Source organism: Mustelus asterias, chromosome 21 (genome assembly GCF_964213995.1).
Source record: "Mustelus asterias chromosome 21, sMusAst1.hap1.1, whole genome shotgun sequence".
Classification (NCBI taxonomy): domain Eukaryota; kingdom Metazoa; phylum Chordata; class Chondrichthyes; order Carcharhiniformes; family Triakidae; genus Mustelus; species Mustelus asterias.
Genome location: NC_135821.1, coordinates 19,011,167 through 19,028,686, shown reverse-complemented (window position 1 = coordinate 19,028,686; position 17,520 = coordinate 19,011,167). Strand labels below are relative to the sequence as shown.

At 47.5% G+C, this 17,520-nt stretch overlaps 1 protein-coding gene across 3 annotated transcripts in view; it reads left to right on the top strand.

The window, feature by feature from the left end:
* l3mbtl2 (L3MBTL histone methyl-lysine binding protein 2) overlaps nt 1–17,520 on the top strand; it is a 176,289-nt gene that overhangs the window by 87,154 nt on the left and 71,615 nt on the right. For all 3 annotated transcript variants that reach the window (XM_078237601.1, XM_078237603.1, XM_078237602.1), the window contains exons 14-15: nt 7,300–7,534; nt 14,874–14,942. In XM_078237601.1, the coding sequence (XP_078093727.1) occupies nt 7,300–7,534; nt 14,874–14,942 (304 nt within the window). The remainder of the gene's footprint in view (nt 1–7,299; nt 7,535–14,873; nt 14,943–17,520) is intronic.

The window sequence follows — 17,520 nt, the reverse complement described above, 5'->3', positions numbered from 1 at the left end:
CAAATACTGGATGTCCTTGCTAGGTATGTCCCTGTCAGGCAGGGAGGAAATGGCCGAGTGAGGGAACCATGGTTCACAAAAGAGGTTGAATGTCTTGTCAAGAGGAAAAAGGAAGCGTATGTAAGGATGAGAAAACAAGGTTCAGTTGGGTCGCTTGAGTGTTACAAGGTAGCAAGGAATGAGCTAACAAAAAGGGCTTAGGAGAGCTAGGAGGGGGTATGAGAAGTCCTTGGCGGGTCGGATCAAGGAAAACCCCCAGGCTTTTTACTCTTATGTGAGGAATAAAAGAATGACCAGGGTGAGGTTAAGTCCGGTCAAGGATAGTAGTGGGAACTTGTGCATGGAGTCAGAAGAGATAGGAGAGGCGATGAATGAATACTTTTCTTCAGTGTTCACCAAGGAGAGGGACCATGTTTTTGAGGATGAGAATGGGATACAGGCTTGATAGGCTGGAGGAGGTAGATGTTCCGAGGGAAGGTGTATTAGCAATTTTGAAAAACCTGAGGGTCGATAAGTCCCCTGGGCCAGATGGGATATATCCTAGGATTCTTTGGGAGGCAAGGGATGAGATTGCAGAGCCTTTGGCTTTGATCTTTGGGTCCTCACTTTCCACGGGGATTGTGCCAGAGGACTGGAGAGTGGCGAATGTTGTTCCCCTGTTCAAGAAAGGAAATAGGAATGACCCTGGTAATTATAGGCCGGTTAGTCTTACTTCGGTGGTTGGTAAGTTAATGGAAAAGGTCCTGAGGGATAGGATTTACGACCATTTGGAAAGATGCAGCTTACCCGTGATAGTCAGCACGGATTCGTGAAGGGCAAATCTTGCCTCACAAATTCGATTGAATTGTTTGAGGAGGTAACTAAGTGTGTAGATGAAGGTAGAGCAGTTGATGTCGTATACATGGATTTTAGTAAGGCGTTTGATAAGGTTCCCCATGGTAGGCTCATGAAGAAAGTAAGGAGGTGTGGGATAGAGGGAAATCTGGCCGATTGGATAAGTAACTGGCTATCTCATAGAAGTCATGATGTGGAGATGCCGGCGTTGGACTGGGGTGAACACAGTAAGAGTTTTAACAACACCAGGTTAAAGTGCAACAGGTTTATTTGGTAGCAAATGCCATTAGCTTTTGGAGCGCTGCTCCTTCGTCAGATGGAGTGGAAATCTGCTCTCAAACAGGGCACAGACACAAAATCAAGTTACAGAATACTGATTAGAATGCGAATCCCTACAACCTACCAGATCTTAAAGATACAGACAATGTGGGTGGAGGGAGCATTAAGCACAGGTTAAAGAGATGTGTATTGTCTCCAGACAGGACAGGAGGCAAGCTGTGGGGGTTGCTGATAATGTGACATAAATTCAACATCCCGGTTTAGGCCGTCCTCATGTGTGCGGAACTTGGCTATCAGTTTCTGCTCAGCGACTCTGCGCTGTCGTGAAGGCCGCCTTGGAGAACGCTTACCTGAAGATCAGAGGCTGAATGCCTGTGACTGCTGAAGTGCCTGCAGCAGTAGTGGACTCGTCAACATTAAGAGCATTCAAATGGTTATTGGATAAACATATGGATGATATTGGAATAGTGTAGGTTAGAGGGGCTTTAGATTGGTTCCACTGGAGGGCGCAACATCGAGGGCCGAAGGGCCTGTACTGCGCTGTAGTGTTCTATGTTCTACCTCTCAGCGGGCACAGGGCATTCTGAAGCGGGAGGGCAAACAGCCAGTAGTCGTGGTCCATGTTGGAACTAACAATATAGGAAGGAAGGAAAATGCAAATTGAGTTCAGGGAGTTGGGAAGGCAGCTGAAATGCAGGACCTCCAGGGCTGTATTCTCGGGAATACTCCCTGTGCAACGTGTTAGTGAGGCAAGAAATGGGAAGATAGAGCAGCTTAATAAGCGGCTTGAGAGTTGGTGCAGGAGGGGGTCTGCAGATTTTTAGACCACTGGGATCTCTTCCACGGCAGATGAGACCTGTACAAAACGGACGGATTGCATCTTAACTGGAAGGGCACCAACATTCTGGCGGGGAGATTTGACTGTGCAGTTCGGGTGGATTTAAACTAATGAGGCAGAGGGGTGGGATCCACCGCAGTAGGTCAGAGACTGTGGAGAACTCAGTGAATGGGTCCAGTAAGGCTGAGAGAAATAAAACACAGGGAAAGTGTACAAAACATGACAGGACAGATGGTCTGAGGTGTGTTTGCTTTAACGCAAGGAGTATGACAGGTAAGGCGGATGAATTTAAAAAGCTTGGATTACTGCATGGAATTAAAATGTGGCAATTACGGAGATTTGGATGAAGGACTTGTGGCAGCTCAGCATTCCAGGATTTAGATGCTTCAGGCGAGATAGAGAGGGTGACAAAAGAGGTGGGGGTGTTGCTTAACTGATTAGGGAGAATGTCACAGCTAAACAGAGGGAGGACACCTTGGTGGGATCATGCAGTGAGGCCACATGGGTAGAACTCAGGAACAGGAGCTGTGCAGTCACACTGTTGGGTTTGTACTACAGACCTCGCAACAGCCAGCCTGAAGTGGAGGAACTGATATGTCAGTAGATTATGGGAAGATGTAAAAACAACGGGGTTGTTGTGAAGGTCGATTTTAACTTCCCCAACATCCCCAACTGGGATTCCTTTAGTTCCAGTGGCTTGGATGGGGCAGAGTTTGGTCAGTGTGTCCAAGAGTGCTTCTTGAGGCAATATGTCGATAGTCCAACTCTGGAAGAGCCAATCTTAGTCCTGGTTCTGGGAAACGAGCCCGGACAAGTACATAAGAACATAAGAAATAGGAGCAGGAGTAGGCCATCTAGCCCCTCAAGCCTGCCCCGCCATTCAATAAGATCATGGCTGATCTGAAGTGGATCAGTTCCACTTACCCGCCTGATCCCCATAACCCCTAATTCCCTTACCGATATCAGGAATCCATCTATCCGTGATTTAAACATATTCAACGAGGTAGCCTCCACACTTCAGTGGGCAGAGAATTCCAGAGATTCACCACCCTCTGAGAGAAGAAGTTCCTCCTCAACTCTGTCCTAAACTGACCCCCCCCTTTATTTTGAGGCTGTGCCCTCTAGTTCTAGCTTCCTTTCTAAGTGGAAAGAATCTCTCCACCTCTACCCTATCCAGCCCCTTCATTATCTTATATGCCTCTCTAAGATCCCCCCTCAGCCTTCTAAATTCCAACGAGTACAAACCCAATCTGCTCAGTCTCTCCTCATAATCAACACCCCTCATCTCTGGTATCAACCTGGTGAACCTTCTCTGCACTCCCTCCAAGGCCAATATATCCTTCTGCAAATAAGGGGACCAATACTGCACACAGTATTCCAGCTGCGGCCTCACCAATGCCCTGTACAGATGCAGCAAGTGATTGATCATAGAACATAGAAAAGCTACAGCACAAACAGGCCCTTCGGCCCACAAGTTGCGCCGAACATGTCCCTACCTACTAGGCTTACCTATAACCCTCTATCTTACTAACTTCCATGAACTTATCCAAAAGTCTCTTAAAAGGCCCTATCGAAGCCGCCTCCACCACCACTACCGGCAGCCGATTCCACGCACCCACCACCCTCTGAGTGAAAAACTTACCCCTAACATCTCCTCTGTACCTACTCCCCAGCACCCTAAACCTGTGACCTCTTGTGGCAACCATTTCAGCCCTGGGTAAAAGCCTCTGAGAATCAACTCTATCAATACCTCTCAACATCTTATACACCTCTATCAGGTCGCCTCTCATCCTTCGCCTCTCCAAGGAGAAAAGACCTTGCTCTCTCAACCTATCCTCATAAGGCATGCCACCTAATCCAGGCAACATCCTCGTAAATCTCCTCTGCACCCTTTCTATGGCTTCCACATCCTTTCTGTAATGAGGCGACCAGAACTGGGCACAGTACTCCAGGTGGGGTCTGACCAGGGTCCTATACAGCTGCAGCATTATCTCCCGATTTCTAAACTCAATTCCTCTATTGATGAAGGCCAGTATTCCATACTGTGGGGGATCAGTGGGGGACCATTTTGGGACAAGTGATCACAATTCTATAAGTTTCAAAATACTTGTAGAAAAGGATAGAAGTAGTCCCAGAGTGAAAGTACTAAACTGGGGGAAGGCTGACTATGATAGTATTAGGCAGGAGCTAAAGAATGTAAACTGGGGGGCGCTGTTTGAGTGTAAATCTACATCCGATATGTGGGAGTCTTTTAAACGGCTTTTGGCTAAGATCAAGTGTAGTATCGGATCTGCACTTGGTTGAGGTCATGAGGTTACGCTGAGGCTTCATATGTTTCATATGAAGCAATTTTTAAAAGCGGCATCTCGGCCTTTTGGCTAAGATGCAAATGAGCTCAAGTCTTGGAGGAGGATCTTCCCCCTTCTCCAATCAGCTTGACTCATGTAGATCAGGCCCAGGACAGGGTGGTTTAGTCGCCCGCCCTGTCTTGTCAGCCTGGATCGGAAATGTCTCAACTTGTTGAGACTCTGAATTGGATTTGATTTGATTGAATTGGAAAAGTATAAAAAAAAATTTTTTTAAACGGCCTTTTGGCTAAGATCAAGTGTAGTATGGAGAGGATGCTGCACTTGGTTGAGGTCATTAGGTTACATTGAAGCTTCATATGTTTCATATGAAGCAATTTTTAAAAGCGGCATCTCGGCCTTTTGGCTAAGATGCAAATGAGCCCAAGTCTTGGAGGAGGAACCTCCCCCTTCTCCAATCAGCTTGGCTCATGTAGATCAGGCCCAGGACAGGGTGGTTTGGTCGCTCGCCCTGTCTTGTCAGCCTGGATCTGAAATGTCTCAACTTGTTGAGACTCTGAATTGGATTTGATTTGATTGAATTGGAAAAGTATTAAAAAAAAGTCAGTTGTTAACAATTCAGGAGAAGTATGTCCCTATAAAAATGAAGGATAAAGATGGCAAGATTCGGGAACCCTGGATGACAAAAGAGATTGTGAGCTTAGTGAAAAAGAAGAAGGAAGCAGACATAAGTATCAGGAAAATGGATAAGGCTCTTGAGCAGGAAAGAGCTTAAACAGAGACTGAGGAGGACTAAAAGGGGCCATGAAATGTCCTTTGGCAGAAAGGATCAGGGGGAATCCCAAAGCTTTTTATGTGTATATGAGGAGGACGAGGGTAGCTAAGGAAAGGGTGGGTCCACTCAACGACAGTGGAGGGAATTTGTGTGTGGAGCCAGATGAGGTGGGTGAGGTCCTTAACGAGTACTTTGCATCAGTATTCATAAAGGAGAAGGATGTGGTGGATGGGGAGTGTAGAAAGGAGGATGTTGACATTCTAGGACATGTTGAAATAAAAAGGGAGGAGGTATTGGAGGTTTTGAAAAACATTAAGGTGGCCAAGTCCCCAGGACCAGACAGGGTCTATCCCAGAATACCGAGAGAGGCGAGGGAAGAAATTGCTGAGGCCTTGGCCAAAATCTTTGTATCCACTTTCGCCACGGGTGAGATACGATAGGATTCAAGAGTAGCTAACATTGTTCCTCTGTTTAAGAAGGACAGAAGAGACAATCCGGGAAATTACAGGCCTGTGAGCCTTACATCAGTGATGGGGAAATTATTGGAGAAGATTCTTAGGGACAGGATGTACTCACATCTGGAAGAGAATAGGCTTATTAGCGATAGGCAGCATGGTTGTGTGAAGGGGAGATCATGTCTCACAAACTTGATTGAGTTCTTTGAGGAAATGACAAGAAAAAGTGACCAGGGCAGGGCAGTGGATGTTGTATACATGGACTTTAGTAAAGCCTTCGATAAGGTTCCTCATGGCAGGCTGATTCAGAAGGTGAAGGCATATGGGACCCGAGGTGAGCTGGTAAGATGGATACAAAACTGGCTTGGGCATAGAAAGCAGAGAATAGCAGTGGAAGGTACTTTTCTAACTGGAGGTCTGTGACAAGCCGTGTTCCACAAGGATCAGTGCTGGAGCCTCTGTTGTTTGTAATATATATCAATGATTTGGAGACAAATGTGGGTGATCTGATTAGTAAATGTGCAGATGATTCAGAAATTGGGGGAGTAGCGGGTAGTGAGGAGGATTGTCAGAGGATACAGCAGGATATAAATCAGCTGGAGATCTGGGCCGAAAGATGGCGGATGGAATTTAACCCGGAAAATGTGAGGTGATGCGATTTGGAAGGTCTACTGCAGAAGGAAAGTATACAGTAAATGGTAGAGCCCTTAGAAATATTAGCATACAGAGGGATCTAGGCATGTAGATCCACAGTTCCCTAAAGGTGGCAACTCAGGTGGACAAGGTGGTCAAGAAGGTGGGTGCCATGCTGGCCTTCATCGGTCAGGGCGTTGAGTATAGGAATTGGAAAATCATGTTGCAGCTGTATAAGACTTTGGTTAGGCTGCATTTGGAGTATTGTGTACAATCCTGGTCGCCGTACTACTGGAAGGATGTTGATGCATTGGAAAGGGTGCAGAAGAGATTTGCCAGAATGTTGCCTGATTTGGAGGATATGGACTATGAAGAAAGATTGAACAAACTTGGATTGTTTTCATTGGAGCGTTGGAGGATGAGGGGGGACCTGATAGAGGTTTACAAGATTATGACAGGCTTGGATAGAGTGGATAGTCAGAGTCTTTTTCCCAGGGTCGAAGGGTCAATTACTCGGGGGCATAGGTTGAGAGTGAGAGGGGGAAAGTTTAAAAGAGATGTAAGGGGCAAGGTTTTCACACAGAGGGTGGTAAATGCCTGGAACGCGCTGCCGGAGGAGGTGGTGGAAGCAGATTCTATAACAACGTTCAAGAGGCATCTGGATAGATACATGAATAGAGGGATATGGAGCACTTAGAGGCAAGAAAACATTAGAGAGGCATCTGTGTGGGCACAGACTGGGTGGGCCGAAGGGCCTGTTCCTGTGCTGTACTGTTCTTTGTTACGGAACAACATTATCTGAGATTTTGGATCATTGTCTGCCTGTTTTCCTCACACATTCCTGGGTTGTCTTTGCAAGATTAAAGGATACTCTGATTGAGGTGTTTGAAAAACCGACACAAGCTAAAGGGTGTAATCTGAAAATAACCAAAAGGCAGAATAAATTGAAAGGAAAGGCAGCCGAGTATTTGGTTTTTGAGTCGGAACGGTAAAGGTTGTGGAGAAAATGGAGGGAAATGAGGTCAAATTGTCACCTGAGCTTGAGGTGTCGCGTTGTCTACTCATGGTCTCGGGGTGCCTGGGGTAGGCCGAGGGCCTAAGGAGGGAAATGTGAACCTCCCTTACAGGAGGCTGGGGGGGCCGGCAGCCTCGAGTTCTGATTGTCACTTTGTCGATTAGGATATCCCGTACCACGGATTTGAACCCGGAATGAAACTCGAGGCAGTCGACCTGATGGAGCCTCGCCTCATCTGCGTTGCCACGGTGACGCGCGTGGTGAACCGTCTGCTGCGGATCCATTTTGACGGGTGGGACGATGAGTATGACCAGTGGGTGGACTGCGAGTCGCCAGATGTGTATCCGGTGGGCTGGTGTGAACTGACTGGCTACCAACTCCAGATGCCTGTCGTTCCGGGTAAGTTTTGAAAGGTTACCCCGGAGAAGGGCAAAATCTCTTCAGTTTTATTGGTAGCTTATATTGTCATGTCCAGCTCCAGATGACCCATTGAACATGGTTCCATTGCTACCTGCCAGTGAATCTCACCTTTCCCAGCAGTGGCTCAGATGCTCACACACTCACCTATACGTTCCATTTCCACTCCCAGGATTTAAGCATAGAATCCCTACAGTACATGATGTGGAGATGCCGGCGTTGGACTGGGGTAAAGCACAGAAAGAAGTCTCACAACACCAGGTTAAAGTCCAACAGGTTTATTTTTTTTTTTGTTTTTATTCCAATTCAATCAAATCAAGTCCAATTCAGAGTCTCAACAAGTTGAGACATTCCCGATCCAAGCTGACAAGAGAGGGCTCTCATCTCCTGTCTTGGGCTTGATCTACATGATCCAAGCTGATTGGAGTAGGAGCAGCTCCTCCTCCAAGGCTTGATCTCATTTGCATCTTAGCCAAAAGGCCGAGATGCCGCTTTTAAAAATTGCTTCAAATGAAGCTGAAATGTAACCTAATGACTTCAACCAAGCACAGCATGTCGATACTACACTTGATCTGAACCAAAAGGCCGATTTGGTAGCACAAGCTTTCGGAGTGCTGCCCCTTCATCAGGTGAGTGCAGGATTTGTTTCACAAACAGGGCAAATATAGACACAAACTCAATTACAAGATAATGGTTGGAATGCGAGTCTTAACAGGTAATCAAGTCTTTACAGGTACAGACAATGTGAGTGGAGAGAGGGTTAAGCACAGGTTAAAGAGATGTGTATTGTCTCCAGCCAGGACAGTTAGTGAGATTTTGCAAGCCCAGGCAAGTCGTGGGGGTTACAGATAATGTGACATGAACCCAAGATCCCGGTTGAGGCCGTCCTCATGTGTGCGGAACTTGGCTATCAGTTTCTGCTCAGCGACTCTGTGCTGTCGTGTGTCATGAAGGCCGTCTTGGAGAACGCTTACCCGAAGATCAGAGGCTGAATGCCCGAGACTGTTGAAGTGTTCCCCGACAGGAAGGAAACAGTCCTTTGACAAAGGGTCACTCTTGCAACTCGGCCAACGTTGTCTACCTGATACGCTGCAGGAAAGGATGTCCCGGGGCATGGTACATTGGGGAAACCATGCAGACGCTACGACAACGGATGAATGAACACCGCTCGACAATCACCAGGCAAGAGTGTTCTCTTCCTGTTGGGGAACACGCAGTCACGGGCATTCAGCCTCTGATCTTCGGGTAAGCGTTCTCCAAGGTGGCCTTCACGACACACGACAGCGCAGAGTTGCTGAGCAGAGACTGATAGCCAAGTTCCGCGCACATGAGGACGGCCTCAACCGGGACCTTGGGTTCATGTCACACTATCTGTAACCCCCACAACTTGCCTGGACTTGCAAAATCTCACTGGCTGTCGTGTCTGGAGACAATACACATCTCTTTAACCTGTGCTTAACCCTCTCTCCACTCACGTTGTCTGTACCTGTAAAGACTTGATTACCTGTAAAGACTCGCATTCCAAACATTATCTTGCAATTGAGTCTCTGTCTCTATATGCCTTGTTTGTGAACAGAACTCTTCACTCACCTGAAGGAACAAAGCTCGTGCTACCAAATAAAGCTGCTGGACTTTAACCTGGTGTTGTGAGACTTCTTACTGTCTCTACAGTGCAGAAGGAGACCATTCGGTCTGCACCGACAATAATCCCACCCAGACCCTATCCCCGTAACCCTACGTATTTACACTACAAATCCCCCTGACACTAAGGGGCAATTTAGCACGGCCAATCCACCTAACCCCCAAATCTTTGGACTGTGGGAGGAAACCGGAGCACCCGGAGGAACCCCACGCAGACACAAGGAGAATGCAAGCTCCGCACAGACAGTGACCCAACGTTGGAATTGAACCCAGGTCCCTGGCGCTGAGGCAGCAGTGCTAACCGCTGTGAGGCAGCAGTGCTAACCCGCTGTGAGGCAGCAGTGCTAACCCGCTGTGAGGCAGCAGTGCTAACCCGCTGTGAGGCAGCAGTGCTAACCGCTGTGCCACCGTGCTGCGCATAGAATCCCTACAGTGCCACCTTGAATCTAGGGTTATACTCCGGTGCAGTACTGAGGGAGCTCTGCACTGCCTTACAAATGAGATGTTGAACTGCGACCTTGTGCCTTCTCCTCGGTGTTAAGTTAGACGCTCCCACGGTGTTATGATGGACAGGAGACTCTTCTTGGTGGGACACCCCTCAACCCAGCAACTGGTCATGTGTCACATTGCTGATGGTGGGAGTATGCTGTGTGCAAATTGGCTTTCGTATTTTCCATATTGCAAGTGACGTTACTTCAAATGGTGGCGTAGTGGTTAGCACTGCTGCCTCACAGCACCAGGGACCCACGTTTGATTCCGCCCGTGGGTCACTGTGCATGAAGTTTGCACATTCTCCCCGTGTCTGCGTGGGTTTCCTCCGGATGCTCCAGTTTCCTCCCACAGTCCAATGATGTATGGGTTAGGTGGGTTGGCCACGCTCAATTGCCCCATGGTGTCTAAAGATGTGTAGATTAGCGGGTTTAGCCAGAGTAAACACGTGGGATTACAGGGATAGGGCCTAAGTAAGGTGCTCTGTCAGAGAGTTGGTACAGATGCAATGGGCCGAATGGCCTCCTTTGCTCTGTAGGGATTCTATGAAACAATTAATTGGCTGTAAATCGCTTTGGTATGTGGCTTGTTCACAGAAGATGTTATTGAAATGCAATCTGACCTCGGTGGCACAGTGGTTAACATTGCTGCCTCACAGCGCCAGGGACCTGGGTTCAATTCCCGGCTTGGGTCACTGTCTGTGTGGAGTCTGCACGTTCTCCCCGTGTCTGCGTGGGTTTCCTCCGGGTGCTCCGGTTTCCTCCCGCGATCTGAAAGACGTGCTGGTTAGGGTGCATTGGCCGTGCTAAATTCTCCCTCAGTGTACCCGAACAGGTGCTGGAGTGTGGCAACTAGGGGATTTTCACAGTAACTTCATTGCAGTGTTAATGTAAGCCTACTTGTGACACTAATAAATAAACTTTTTTTAAAACACAATCACCTCCGTAATTTCCAAGGATCAACACTCGGTTCCCTCGATTTATCAGTATTCCAATCCGTAGTAACGGTGCTGTCATGGTCTCCATGGAGACCAATGAAAGAACCACCTCCTTCTGCAATAGATAAGATTTCACTTTTGCTTCAACAGTCAAACCAAAATCAAGCACGATGTTAGATTATTGCGTCTAATTCAGAGCCCCACTCTCTGGGAAGCTGATGTCGAGGCCTTAGGTTGAAGATTGGCTATCTAACAGAAAACAGAGTAGGTATAAATGGGTGCTTTTCTGGTTGGCAATCCGTGACTAGTGGCGTGCCGCGGGGATCGGTGCTGGGGCCTCAACTATTTACCATATACATAGACGATCTGGAGGAGGGGACCGAGTGTAGGGTAACAACGTTTGCGGATGACACAAAGATGAGTGGGAAAGCAAATTGCGTGGAGGACACAGAGTGTCTGCAGAGAGATTTGGATAGGCTAAGTGAGTGGGCAAGGATCTGGCAGATGGAGTATAACGTTGGTAAGTGTGAGGTTATCCACTTTGGAAGGAATGATAGGAAAAGGGACTATTATTTAAACGGTGAAAAATTACAACATGCTACTGTGCAGAGGGACCTGGGGGTCCTTGTGCATGAATCGCAAAAACTCAGTTTGCAGGTGCAGCAGGTAATCTAGAAGGCAAATGGAATGTTGGCCTTTATCGCGAGAGGGATGGAGTATAAAAGCAGGGAGGTCATGCTGCAACTGTACAGGGTACTGGTGAGGCCGCACCTAGAGTACTGTGTACAATTTTGGTCCCCTTATTTAAGAAAGGATATATTGGCTTTGGAAGGGGTGCAGAGAACGTTCACCAGGTTGATTCCAGAGATGAGGGGGTTAGCTTATGAGGAGAGATTGAGTAGACTGGGCCTGTACTCATTGGAGTTTAGAAGATTGAGGGGAGATCTTATAGAGACATATAAGATAATGAAGGGGCTAGACAGGGTAGAAGCAGGGTGGTTATTTCCACTTACAATGGAAACAAGAACTAGGGGGCTTAGCCTCAAAATACGGAGGAGTCAATTTAGAACAGAGTTGAGGAGGAACTTCTTCTCCCAGAGGGTAGTGAATCTTTGGAATTCTCTGCCCAATGAAGCGGTAGAGGCTACCTCATTAAATGTGTTTAAGTCGCAAATAGGTTTTTAGCCAATAAGGGAATTAAGGGAGTGGGCGGGTAAGTGGAACTGAACCCACTATCAGATCAGCCATGATCTTATTGAATGGCGGAGCAGGCTTGAGGGGCCAGATGGCCTACTCCTGCTCCTATTTCTTATGTTATGTTCTTATTAGCGAGGGGGCAGATGAGAGGAATGAGCTTACTGGCAAGATTGGCTCCTCGGAGCAGAGCAGGTTAAGAGGAGATTTAATCGAGGTGTTCGAAGTGATGATGGGTTTTGAAGAGTAGATAGGGAGGAATGGACTCATTGCCAGGAGGATTGGGAACCAGAGGACACAGATTTAAGATGGTTGACAAAGCTCTAGAGGGGAGATGGGGAAAGACAAGTTGTGATCTGAATGCACTTATCATAGAATTATCAGAGAATCCCTACAGTGCAGAAGAGGCCATTTGGCCCATTGAGAGTGCACCGACCCATGACAGAGCATCTTACCCAGGCCCTCTCTCCTACCCTATTCCTGTAACCCCCACACATTCCCCGTGGCCAATCCACCAAACCTGCACATCTTTAGACACTTGAGGGAGAGTTTAGCATGGTCAATCCACCTAACTCGCACATCTCTGGACACTATGGAGCAATTTAGCATGACTAATCCACCCAACCTGCACATTTTTGGACACCATGGGGCAATTTAACATGGCCAATCCACCTAACCTACACATTTTTGGACACTTGAGGGAGAATTTAGCATGGCCAATCCATCTAAATCTACATGTTTTTGGACACTTGGGCAATTTAGCATGGCCAATCCACCGAACCTGCACATCTTTGGTCACAAAGGGGCAATTTAGCATTGGCCAATCCTCCTAAACCTACACATCTTTAGACACTTGAGGGAGAACTTACATGGCCAATCAACCTAACCTGCACCTCTTTTGGACTGTGGGAGGAAACTGGAGCACCCGGAGGAAACCCACGCAGACACGGGGAGAACGTGCAGACTCCACACAGACAATGACCCAAGGCTGGGAATCGAACCTGGGTTCCTGGCGCAGTGAGGCAGCGGCGCTGACCGCTGTGCCGCCTTAAGAGTAATAACTTTCAAAGGAGAAATTTGGATAAATATTTGAAGGAAAGAAACACAGCGCTGTGGGGAACGAGCTGGGAGTGGGATAAATTGGACAAGGCCATCGTTCTGAACACGAGGAATGTAGGCAGGTTTGGGGAAGTGCCACAGAGGGTAAACCACATTGCAGAGGAAGATGGGGTGAGTTCCTGCTCTCAATCTTGTTCACATGCTTTTCATTCCCAGGAGAATGATCCCGGGAATGAAAAGCTTGGCGTACGGTGAGCGTCTGAGGACTCTGGATCTGTACTCGATGGAGTTTAGAAGGATGAGGTGGGGGGGGGGTGGGATCTCATTGAAACTTACAGAATATTGAAAGACCTGGATAGAGTGGATGTGGGGAAGATGTTTCGATTAGTAGGAGAGACTGGGGTCCGAGGGCACAGCCTCAGAGTAAAGGGACAACCCTTTAGAACCGAGATGAGGAGGAATTTCTTCAGCCAGAGGGTGGAGAATCTGTGGAATTCCCTGCCCAGTGAAGCAGTTGAAGCTACCTCATTGAATGTTTTTAAGGCAAGAATAGATAAATTTTTGAACAGTAAAGGAATTAAGGGTTATGGTGAGCGGGCGGGTAAGTGGAGCTGAGTCCACGAAAAGATCAGCCATGATCTTATTGAATGGCAGAGCAGGCTCGAGGGGCCAGATAGAACTTAGAAAAAATACAGCACAAACAGGTCCTTCGGCCCACAAGTTGCGCCGGTCATGTCCCTACCTACCTAGGCTTATATATAGGCTTACCTATAACCCTCAATCCTATTAAGTCCCATGTACTCATCCAGAAGTCTCTTAAAAGACCCTATCGAGTTTGCCTCCACCACCACTGACGGCAGCTGATTCCACTCACCCACCACCCTCTGAGTGAAAAACTTACCCCTGACATCTCCCCTGTACCTACTCCCCAGCACCTTAAACCTGTGTCCTCTCGTAGCAGCCATTTCAGCCCTGGGAAAAAGCCTCCGAGAATCCACCCGATCTATACCTCTCAACATCTTGTACACGATGGCCTACTCCTGCTCCTAGTTCTTATGTAACACTGAGAGAGCAGGGAAGGGAGGGAATGACGGAATAAAACAAGTCCAACTCTCAAATCAAAGACATCTACAAGTTGAAGCTATTATCAATCAATAATGCTAACCTTGTGTATGACTGTTGGATACCAGTGGGTATGGCATGCTGGTTATATCACTGGACCAGAAATCCAGAGGCCCAGGCTCATACCCAGGGGACCTGGGTTCATATCCCACCACGGAGAGCTGGTGGAATTTAAATTTAGTTAATAAATCTGTAATATGAAACTAGTCTCCGTAATGGTGACAACTACCATCAATTGTTACAAAAACCTATCTGGTTCACTAATGTCCTTTAGGGAAGGAAATCTATCGTCCTTACCCGGTCTGGCCTACATGTGACTCCAGAGCCACAGCAACGTGGTTGACTCTTAAATGCCCTCTGAAATGGCCGAGCGAGACACTCAGTTCAAGGGGCAATTAGGGATGGGTAACAATTTTTTTTTTCGTCCGAGATGTGGGTATCACTGGCTAGGCCTGCATTTATTGCCCATCCCTCATTGCCCTTTTCCTTGAGGGCATTTAAGAATCAACCACATTGCTGTGGGTCTGGAGTCACATGTAGGCCAGACGGGGTAAGGACGGCAGATTTCCTTCCCTAAAGGACATTAATGAACTAGGTGGAATTTTCCAACAATTGACAATGGTTTCACGGTTAGACTTTTAGATTTTTATTGAATTCACCATGGTGGGATCTGAACCCGGGTTCCCCGGGTCTCTAGATCACTTGTTCAGTGATATTACCACCAATGTCTATATCCTAGGGAAGAATAAAGGAAGAAAATGAGTCGGGGAATTATGGATCTTGTCTGTTACTTTATTTAAATGTTTGTGTTGTCCATCCACTCTCATCCAGGTGAATGGATGGGTCTTTATCATCAATAGATTTTCTTTCCCCACACAGCTCCAGAAAAACCTGTCACCAAACAGCCGGAAGCCAGCAAGACAAAGAGGAAGCCCTACGGGAAGAAGAGTAAGTCCTAACACAAAGCATTGGTAAACTGTGGTGAGGACAGTGTAGAACTGCAAAAGGATATAGACAAGTTGGTGGAGTGGGCAGATAGGAGGCAAATGAGGTTCAATGCGGAGAAGTGTGAGGTGAGGCATTTTGATAGGAAGACACAATTACCTGAGGCTGGACTCGAACCCGGGCCCCTGGTGCTGTGAGGCAGCAGTGCTAACCACTGTGTCACCATGCCGCCCAGTACAAACAAGAGGTCAGATTTTTAAGGGGCAGAGGGGGAAAAAAACTGCCAAGCCCAGGTAGCCAGGCCCTTTCACCTTCCTGTTGCCAGCCTTAATTGTTTAAAAATCCCATTATATTAAGCGTCGAGAGATATTTATCAATAGATTGAGGTGGCTACCCCAAAGGAGCCAAACAGACCCAGAGGTTTTTAGGGTTCGATTGAGGTGCCACACAGGACATGGGCAGAGACATGCGATGGTCCGATGGGTTTGTCCCTAGTTGTTGGCGAGTGATTCCTGGAACTTCACGTGGGTGGGAGATGGCTAGACTGAGGTACCAGAGCTTGATAATGGAGCCCTTATCGAGCGCCAATTGTCTTCAGGGGAGATGGGAAGTAGAAAATTACCAGAGGAAATGTAAGAAGAGAGCTTGACTACATAGAAACAAAGAAGATAGGAGCAGGAGGAGGCCATTCGGCCCTTCGAGCCTGCTCCATCATTCATTACGATCATGGCTGATCATCCAACGCAATAGCCTAATCCTGCTTTCTCCCCATAACCTTTGATCCCATTCGCCCCAAGTTCTATATCCAGCCGCCTCTTGAATACATTCAATGTTTTGGCATCAACTACTTCCTGTGGTAATGAATTCCACAGGCTCACCGCTCTTTGGGTGAAATATATGAAATATACATGAGATATGGCTGAAGGGTGGATAGCATTAGACACGGACGATCGCAAAAGGCTAAAAACAAAATAGAGCGTTTGATTGTGGATCAATCATTTCTGTAAGAGCGTCAAACCTCAGGGCAACAATGGGATTTAGGGAATTGTTTATTAAAAAGGCCACATGATGCAGTTGATAAATAGCTCTCTCCACAATCTTTGCAATAAATGCTGGGAGTGATTGTCCACTCTCCTGGCTGGTTAGATTCATAGAAACCCTACAGTACAGAAAGAGGCCATTCGGCCCATCGAGTCTGCACCGACCACAATCCCACCCAGGCCCTACCCCCACATCCCTACATATTTACCCGCTAATCCCTCTAACCTACGCATCCCAGGACACTAAGGGGCAATTTTAGCATGGCCAATCAACCTAACCCGCACATCTTCGGACTGTGGGAGGAAACCGGAGCACCTGGAGGAAACCCACGCAGACACGAGGAGAATGTGCAGACCCCACATAGACAGTGACCCGAGCCGGGAATCGAACTCGGGTCCCTGGAGCTGTGAAGCAGCAGTGCTAACCACTGTGCTACCGTGCCGCCCTTCTGCACCCTACACTCCTGTGAGTGTAGGGGGCAGAAGGTTAAGGTAATCTTGCTTCATTGGAATAGCTTCTTTGGTTCTTTACTATCCTGCAGGGGTGGTGATGAGAGAGGCCAATCAGCCCATCAGGATCGTATTGGTCCTCCATATGTGCCTTATCCCAGCCCTCTTCATCTCGCCCCATCAACTGAACTCTCCATTCCTTTCTCCCTTCTCCAGCTTCCCTGTAAATGCACCTGTTCTTTTCCTCTGATCTACTCTTAGTAATCCCAACAATTACTATTTTGAAAGAATGCTAATCAACGGGCCTCACAGCGCCAGGAATCCGGGTTCGATTCCCAGCTTGGGTCACTGTCTGTGCGGAGTTTGCACGTTCTCCCCGTGTCTGCATGGGTTTCCTCCGGGTGCTCCGGTTTCCTCCCACAGTCCAAATGACGTGCTGGTTAGGCTGCATTGGCCATGCTAAAATGTCCCGGGATGCGTAGATTAGCGGGGTAAATATGTGGGGTTATGAGGATAGGGCCTGGGTGGGATTGTGGTCGGTGCAGACTCAATGGGCCGAATGGCCTCCTTCCCTGCTGTAGGGTTTCTATGATTCTATGTCCAAAGATGTACGGGTTAGGTGGATTGGCAACACTAAATTGCCCCTTGGTGTCAGGGGGAATTAGCTAGGATAAACACATGGGGTTACAGGATGGGGCCTGGGTGGGATTGTGGACTCGATGGGCTGAATGGCCTCCTTCTGCATTGTAGGATAATATGATCTATGATGATTTCTAAGCTTTTTGATCACGTCCTGTCTGTACACCTGATTTAAATGTGTTTCGTTGGTCTTCAATGGAAATGTTGGCAAATATCTTCAATTGGCAAATATCTTCAATTGCAGTTGTTTAAAATCATCTTCCATCTTTGAAATGATTGACAGACGCTGTCACCTTTGACCCCGGCCGCTAACACTATTGCTGCCACTGATTCCATCCCCCCTACCCCTTCCTCAAATCACTACTGAATTTGTAAAGAGTGTTGTGCTTGAGGCTATGCTGGAATTATATAAAACATTAGTTAGGCCGCAACTTGAGCCCTGGGTACGCAGT